Below are 8,877 nucleotides of genomic sequence, written 5' to 3' on the forward strand. Positions count from 1 at the left end.
CACCACAGAGGCTCATCCGGCTCCTCCACCTCAGAACTCAGAATCAACGCGGTGCCGAGCGGGAAGCAGTCAGTGTTGCCCACCTGAGTCCCCTGCGTGCCCTCCTACCTGCGCCAGAAGGTGGCTCCCAGCCCTGCAGCAGCCTGGCGGGACCTCCGGTGTCCTCCCTGGTGAGCTGAGACAGGTGACCCTGAAGGCCATGTAAGCTTAGAACTGTCCATGCTTTTACACGCTCGCACTGTGTGATTCCACATAGCTCTCATTCCAAGGGCCGCGCTGGGCATCCTCCGTACCTGCACCGCCTTCCCGATGCCCGGACTCCCCCGGAAAGACATCTCCGTTCCTGTGGGCTCAGGCCACCTGCAGGTGGGACCTCGGGCTGTGCACCCCCACCAGTCCTGGGAGCTCCAGCGTGAGCCTTTCGGCCTGGGACTTCCTCCTTTGGGTCCCCCTCCCCCAAGAAGGACTCCCATCCTGCCCTGGTCCTCCAGGCAGGGCAGTGAAGGGAGGACCTGGAGAAGCAGAGGGGCCCACAGGGCTTCCTTGCAAAAGGGCAGAACTCCGCTGAGCAAGTGCAAACCCCGGATCCCGAGTGGACAGGGAGTGCGGAGGCAGGGCCCGCCACCCTGGGAGAACTCAGGCAGGTGAGGGGCTGTGAACAGAGGCGGCAGGCGTCTGCTCAGAGCCTCCCGCAGGCCCTTCCTGGGCTCTGGCTGTGGAACCCTAGTACAGCTTGGCTTGTGTGTCCATGAACCCAGGGTCCTGTGCAGGACTGTGTGTCCCTGCGTGTGACCCCGTGGACATGGCTGCAGCTGGCATTCCCACTGTCTCCACATGTGGGCCGCTTGGTTCCAACAGGTGAGTGTTAACGTCATTTTGTAAAAGTCTTCCGGTGGCAGGGCTGTGGGCCCGGCCTCTGCTCCCTGTGATAGGATGTCACAGTTACTTGTGAGATGTGTTGACCGGGAGAATGCAGTAGCAATAGAACCATCTGACTGAGACCTAATTATGACCTTGCCTTTCAGAAGGTTATGATTTCTTAAGGCAATAGATCTTCCTAAAATAACACCTCCCACATGCCGGTCTCCTGCTCAGAACTCTTTAGTATCTCTGTTGCCAAAAACAGAGCAAACCAAAAATAAAACACAAACTCAGAGCTTGACAAGCAGTCCCCGGCAGAGTGGAGAACCTGCCTCTCCGTGACCTCTGCAGCCTCATCTCTTCCGTCACTGGGACCCCAGCTGCATGACCTACGATTACTCAGCAGCCGCCTTAGTTTTTAAAAATTAGCATTCAATCTATTGAGGTAACAAACTCAAAACCCTCAAGTTCACATGGCACATCTATGATCACATTCATGAATATAGTGAATTTTAAAAATCACTTTTCAGGGGCCTTTACATTTGGTTCTGTTGTTAATGTGGTGAACTGAACTCCTTTAAGACTACTTTTGAAAATTAAGTATATTTAATATCCCTTTAAAGTTCCTCAACTAACAAACTGAACCTCAAGTTCTTAAGTAATTGTTGAAATGAAGAAAACTTCTAACCATGGGGAATCATAAGATACCTTAAATGTCCAAACAGTTTATCAATGAAGACATTTTCCATTTAAAATCACAAGCCTAAATCACTTACTCCATGTACTTTAAGTCAGAATCGCTAGCTTAATTTACTCTTTAGACCGACTTTTTAGAACCCCACACATACTTTATCAGATTACTTCATGCATCATTTCTGTGGGTGCCATTCTCTTAATGTGCCGCCCTTAGTTCTAAACCTTGTCCGGTAAGGCCGAGCTCCCCTAAAGCAGCATAAAGCAGCAGTCTCGTGGGTGGGGCCGGGGGGGGGGGATGTCTCCAGCCCTCGCTCCAAGGGCCACTGTGCCCAAGGCTGGCTCCGTGGGCCTTCCTGGGCCCTCCCAGACCCTCCCGACCGCCTCAGAGTCCTCAGGCCCCAAGTCCTCCACACCCCGTGGCACCCTCATGCAGCCATCTGTACCCTCTGGCCGGCCGTGCGCAGGCTCCCGGGACTTCGTCACTGCTCCCCCCTCCGTGCTCCGCGGCCTGTCCTGGTTCGTGTGGCTCTCCGGCAGGGATGCCAGATTAAAGGTCCCGAATGGGAGACACCAGAAGATGAGCTGATGTTCAGACGTAACTGGGAGTTCTGTGTTCTTATTTGCTAAACCCGCCAAGTCTGCCTTCCGGGCCCACTTCGCGGGTGGTGCGGAGGCCGGCCCTGCTTGTGCCGCCGGCGAACTGGCCACAGCGAGGTCTGCACCTGTGTCAGCGGCAGGTCCAAGTCCTCGGCCCCGCACAGGGCGCTCTACTTGCCCGCATTTCTATGTCTCACAAGATCTATTTTTTAAATGTCACATATATTTGTTCCCTCTAGTTTTTAAAAGGAAACATTCCTCCCTCCCGCAAAAACCAAAACAAAACAAACTACTTTCCTCCTAAACAACGAGGGACACAGCCCGCGCCGCCCCTCGAGGGCAAGTCCTTGCTGCAGTCGCATCTGGGTTGCTCTGAAGGTGGGTCCGTCCGCAGAACGCAGAATGTGAGCTCCAGGACGGAGGACCGGTCGCCTCCCCACCCACCAGTCTCTGCACACCCAGCTGCTGCGCGGGGCACCCGGGGGACAGGCATGCTGGCCGACACGACCACGATACAGAATCGCGAGCGCAGGGAGGGAGGAGCGCGTGCGCGGGGCGTGCTGACCTGGCATGATGGTCTTCTTGCACTCCTGGCACCTGGACGAGTACTCGTGGGAGTAGCAGTCGGTGCAGAGCAGCTGGTCCTCCTTGGCGGCGAAGGGCTTGTCCACCAGCGAGTTCTCGCAGCGGGAGCAGTGGAAGCAGGCCTCGTGCCAGTGCCGGTCCTTATAGGACAAGTCCTGCAGACCCAGACACAGAGACAGTCAGGTGAGGGGGAGCGGGGGGAGCGGCTCCGCCCACTGCAGAGGGGCCTGTGCCAACCTGGGAGGCAGACGGAGTGAAGGGCCAGAGGCTGTGGGCATTCCTGGGCCATGCTCTCCACCTACTGCTCAAATGAGTAAGGCGAGGCTGCTGTCCTACTGCATTTCGGAGCAACTGTTTAGATGGGGTGTGTGTGTGAGAGACAGAGAAAGAGACGGAGAGAGAACGAGATGCTTTGAAAAGCGAATGGATTTCCCTTAGGTAGGTATCATCTCTGAGAAAGAGACAGAAAAGATGAAAGCCAAGGCTTCTCACAGACAGCCTCTGGGCTGCAGGAGCCTGGGCCTCCGAGGGAGGTGGGCAGAGCCCCCTGACAGCAGGATCCCGAGGTGGCGGCAGGAGGGGAGCCCCAGGTGGAGGGCGAGTCAGGGAAGGAGCCCCGGCACAGGCCCTGGCGGGACCTGGCGGAAAGTGCCAGGAGACTCCACGCGTTGGTTCCACCAGCTGAGGCTGGAGCCCAGGTGGGCAGGGAGCGGGGAGGAAGGTCGGGAAGGGCATTCCGGGCAGAGAAAGGCCTGTGCATGGACGAAGGGCAGGAGCAGGGCGGGGTGCTTGCTGGAGCTGGTGCTGGGCTCCAGCCGGGGCCCCACGGGGCGCATTCCCAACCAGGCGGGGCCAGGAGGGCGCTGTAAGGCCTGCACGCAGTCTAGGTTCATCCTGAGGCCGTGCAGGGGACATGCGTGTGCAGGTGGATGAGGACAGGGGAGGGGGAGGGGACGCGGAGGTGGAAACGTGCAGAAGGTCCCGCGGAGATGCGAGGGCTGGAGGTCTGGTCGGTGGGAAGAGCAAGTAAGGAACCGATGGGACAGGTGCTGAGAAGACGGAGCCCCTGCGTTTCAGAAAGAGGGGCCGAGAGTGAACGGGGGAGCTGCAGGCTCTCCGCTGCCCTGGGTGTTGCCCGAAGAAGAAACCTCCTCATACTGTGTTGTTCAAATGGCTTTTGGAAGTACCAGTTCGAAATTAAAGTGACCTGCTTACATCCAGCTTTATCTTAAACAGATTATTTTTCTACTATTCCTGGTATTCCCAGCTCTGGCCCAGAACCGTCATCCATTTACTAAAGAGGCAGAAACAGAATCGGAGGCCACGGTGAGGGCTCCGGGCCGGCTCCCAGCTCAGTGCCCTGACGCGGCTGCTCACACCACCACCAAGAGCATCCGCCCCACCACGTCTCTGGTACCAACACCCAGGCGGGAGCTGGAGTGGCTGCTCACACCACCGCCAAGAGCATCCTCCCCCGCCCCCCACGTCTCTGGTACCAACACCCAGGCGGGAGCTGGAGCAATGCCGAGCGCAGGGTGTGAAAACACATCCTGGCCTTGACAGAAAGACAAAACACCGGATCCACTCGGACCCGAGACCTAAAACACCAGCTCCACTCGGACCCGAACCAGAACAAACAGTTCTCTTTTGCGGAAACACCGCAGAACTTGGAACAAACTAAAGCTATCTGATTCGGTGATCCCTTTGCGCATTGTTTTAATTCGGGGAATTTAAACAGTATCATTGCTGAATGCCTGTGAGCACAGCTGGGCTACTGGGAGGGTGAGCCTGCAGCCCTAACGCGCGCCCGTCAGCGGCTTGCTTCCCAGGACACCTGGGAGGAGTCACGGCCGGTGCCAGATAACACGGAAAGGAGGTGAGACAAGCACAGAATCTCCTAGTGCAGGACTCCGTGGGCTTGTTTCTGTGAGGCGGGTTCTCCCCGGAGTCCAGCAGCCCTGGGATCGGGGTCCTGCGAGCGGACACTGCCTCTCGGGACCAGGGGACGGCACACTGCAACGCCTGCCCGCCCTGAGGGTGCATGGCCTGTGGGCAGAGCGCTGTCCTGTCTCTTGAATCTCTAGCCTCAGGTATTTTCAGAAAAGGGGAGAGATTATCTGCACTTGGCTGGTTATTTTGACAAATGAAGAAGGTAGAAAATGCATCAATTTGTATTAACAGTACAGGTAAGCTCATTACACACCACAGAGCCAAACTCTGCACATCTCCCTCCTCCCTACAGCTGTCATCATTGTTCCTTTCTGGGCTGCCAGGGACAGTGCGTGTGGCCATGCAGGGAGGTCCGGCTGTGCTGGAGGCCCAGAGATGCCCAGTCGCTCCCTGGCACACCGCTGGCACGTCGCCAGGCAGGGCCCAAGCTCAAGTCCTTCTGATGCAAAAGCTGTTTCCGGGGACATGCCAGCTGAAGCCCTGGTTGGCTCTGAGCTGCTCTCGCTTTCAAAAACCCCCTCGGTGAGAGCTGGGTGCACCCACCGGGAAACAGCGGAAACAGGCTGTGTTTTCAGCCCAATGAGTGCAGTTGGGCGTCGCCTTCGTCTCAGCGCTGGAGGAGGTGGGACAGCCCTCAAGCCTGTCCAGCAGGTGGGCCCCTCGGCCTGAGAGGAGCTGCAGGTTTTGACCAAGCGGTCGCCACTGTCAAGCTGACTCTGGAGTCCATGCACGTCAGGTTTTCTGGGATGGAAAACAGTACGGCAGTTCCTCAAAAGTTAAAAATAGATGTCCACATCCAGCAACTCCCCTTTCGGACGTGAGCCCGCGAGAACCGAAAGAGGGTTTGTGGACCCACGTTCGCGGCAGCATTATTCACACCAACCGAGCCGTGGAAGCTGCCCAGCGTCCATCGCTGGGTGAAGGGGCGGACACAGTGTATGAAGACCGCAGGGAAGAAAGGGAATTCTGACCACCACACGGAAACCCAACCAGACACACAAGGACGGGCACTGTCTCATTCCACTCACAGGAGAGCCCCGAGCCTCCCACAGGCAGAGCGGCTGTGGGGTGGGGAGGGGTGGGGAGGGGCAGGGAGGCTGTGTAACGGGCACAGTTCCGTTTGGGAAGACGAGTCTGGAGATCTGTTGCTCCACGATGTGAATGTGCTTAACACCACGGCACTGCACCCTTCAAAAGGGGTAGGATGCGCCGTCTGTATCCTGTGTATTTTACCACGACTTGCAACAGTGAGGAATAAGTTTCGATTGTTACGTAGCAGGAGAGAAACACTTTTTCAGGTGTAGCTGGGTCCCCTCCTGGCAGACCAGTCACCCACGAAGGCATTTGTTGTGGAAAGGGGCAAAGCGCTCTCCATGCTCCTGACCCCACTGCCTCCGGGGAGAGGCGGGAGGGGGAGGGGGCCACGCGTGGAGGCTGCCTCCCGGAAGAGGGTCTAGTTGCCCAGGGGGTGGCGTCACAGCTGGGCCATAGGTTAGTGGGAAGAGGAAGAAAGGAAGCAGGAGGTTGAGGACACTTGCCCGTTGGGGCTGCCCTTAGGGAAGCTGTGTCTGGGAGCAAAGCCACAGCCATGGCAGCCTCCACCCTGGGCAGTGGAGAGGTGGGCGTGACTGGCCGTCATGGCTAAGCAGCAAGTGCAGGTGCATCAGGAGCCGCAGCCACGCATCTCTCCTACGGGAAACGTTCCCGGCACAAACGCACAGCTCCCGCTCAGGCTGAGTGGATGACATAGGCCTTTGACACCAGGAAGTGTCCCCTAAGTGTGGGGCCCATGGACAAGTCCCCACTAGACCGTAAGCATCAGTGCTAGCTATCCAGCCCTAAAGGCATGCTTCCCGCGGCCACCCCTGCTCTTGGAAGGGGGTCCCCCAAGGCGCTGCTGCCTTTCTCACAATGACCTGACTCACTAGGTCCAAGGGGGGTGCAGCTGCTCCAGCTCAGCTGTGTCCTGAGCCGCTGGCCTGTGCTCCGGCTGGTGGAGATGGGGGGGGGGCCTGAGAGTGGTTCTCGTGCCCGCGCCCCAGCGGCCTCTTCAGCTGACCCGGCGGAGCTAGCTGCGCACTCCCTTCCCGGGGCCGGACTCACCTGCACAGTTCCTCTCAGTCTGCCCCGCTCTCTCGCACGCGCATGCACACACACGTCTTTCTGCTTTAACACAAGAGTTCCTGAATGGCTCATTCAAGGACGTTTGATAATTTTCAAACCTAACAAGATATTTTCCTTGAAAATAAGTATTGAGCTATGACCATGCTCTTAAGTTTCCTGGGTTGCAATAAATAACACTACTCTTTAATGAGCTTGTGCCTCCGCTGGCGGTGGGTCCTCTGGGAATATAACCGCCCCCTCCTCCATTGCAGCTGCAGTCTGAGGTCCGCTTCCTGGCCGATGACATCTGAGCAGCTGCTGCAAGTGGCAGGTGGGAGGCCTGAGTCCCCCCTGCACGCCTGCTGCAGCCCCAGGGCCCCTGGACGCTGGGCAGGCGTCTGAAACGCCTGGTGTATTTCCTCCTGCTGTTGAACTCCGGGCTCTGGATTCAAATCCTATCTAACAGATACATGACCGAGGGCACGCAAGGCTCTTAACCGCTTCTGGCCTCAGATTTCTCACCTGTGAAGAAGCAATAACAGTAGCTACCACTGCCTGCAAAGATGGAAAGAGTTCGTGAGTTACTACATGGAAAGCATTTCTTTTTCAATGTATTTTATTGATTTTTTTACAGAGAGGAAGGGAGAGGGATAGAGAGTTAGAAACATCGATGAGAGAGAAACATCGATCAGCTGCCTCTTGCACACCCCCTGCTGGGGATGTGCCCGCAACCAAGGTACATGCCCTTGACTGGAATCGAACCTGGGACCCTTCAGTCCGCAGGCCGACGCTCTAGCCACTGAGCCAAACCAGTTAGGGCTACATGGAAAGCATTTTAACACACACAAGTTCTAAGGTAAAGCAGATACACCAAGCATAACTAACTTGCTTTACTGTAATTGCTCAATTAATGTTAGTATTGGCTTCTGTTCAAATCGCTGCGAACGATGAACACACTGGCTGTGTCCACCGCGAGTGGCTGGCTGAGCCCCAGGGACTCGCGAAGCCACGGGCCTGACAAGGATTCCCTCCCCTTGCTCTCCCACGCCAAGAACAGCCCCTCTGCCTTTGCACAGTGCTGCTGGTTTCCTCAGCCCTTTTACATCTAAATCCTGTTCCTTAATTCCTTCTTACCTATTTGGAGCCATACAATACCCTGTGATATAAGGTTTTATTCTTATTTTACACATGAGCAAACTGAACACAACGCTAAAAGCCCACATTCCGTTTCCGACAGCATTCGGCCTTCAGGGGTCTGACAGACCCAGGCATGTTTCTCACCGTCGTTGCCGGACACGGCAGCATCTTTGCAAGTTGGTCCCAACACGCCTGCCCAGCCTCGTCCTCTGCTCTGTCCCCCTTCAGCCCTCCAGGCTCTCCCCTCCTCTCCGGGCACAGGCACAGCCCCAGCTGCGAGGCCCCGCTGACCCTGCACCGCTCCAGCTGCCGGCCTTACTGTGGTGGGGACGCCACCGCCGCCCCGGCCCACGACACGCAGGAAGCGAGAGGAGGCGGCGTGGACAGCGGAAGGTCGAGGAACTGCGGCTGTTTTCAGGGCGGCGGCGGCTCTGGCCACACAGCACTGCCCTGGGCGATGCGGGGCGGGGAGGGTCAGAGGTGCCCGATCCCAGAGCTCAAGGCAGACAGGAAGCGCCACAGAAAGGCCACCAGGCTGGGTGGCCCCAGTGGCCTCATGCCCGTCCAGCCTTAGGTCGCACCCCGATATTTCTCTGGGGAGACGCGGCGGCCCTTTCCCTGCAGCGTCCCCATCCACACAGGTTTCCTTTCCGTCCTTAGTAACCAGAACCTCGTCCAGCCCTGTCAACACTGTGACCTACGGCGCTGCGCCCCGGCACCCTGCGGGGAGTGTGACGGAGATGCTCTCAGACCCCCAGACTCCCTGGTGGACCTTCAATCACTTTAAAGTGACCTAAAGTATCCTGATTCTAGCCCTCGCTGGTTTGGCTCAGTGGATAGAGCATTGGCCTTCGGATCAAAGGGTCCCTGTTCAATTCCGGTCAAGGGCATGTACCTCGGTTGCAGACTCCACCCTGGCCTGGTCAGGGCTTGTGCAGGAGGCAACCA

At 57.4% G+C, this 8,877-nt stretch overlaps 1 protein-coding gene across 1 annotated transcript in view; it reads right to left on the reverse strand.

Annotated features, from left to right (window-relative positions):
- Positions 1-8,877, reverse strand: part of FHL2 (four and a half LIM domains 2) — a 40,258-nt gene that overhangs the window by 11,951 nt on the left and 19,430 nt on the right. Inside the window, exon 2 of the mRNA XM_014536452.1 lies at positions 2,720-2,894. Within this exon, the coding sequence (XP_014391938.1) occupies positions 2,720-2,894 (175 nt within the window). The remainder of the gene's footprint in view (positions 1-2,719; positions 2,895-8,877) is intronic.

The sequence above is a fragment of the Myotis brandtii genome, unplaced genomic scaffold, assembly GCF_000412655.1.
Source record: "Myotis brandtii unplaced genomic scaffold, ASM41265v1 scaffold1627, whole genome shotgun sequence".
In the NCBI taxonomy this organism is placed as follows: Eukaryota; Metazoa; Chordata; class Mammalia; order Chiroptera; family Vespertilionidae; genus Myotis; species Myotis brandtii.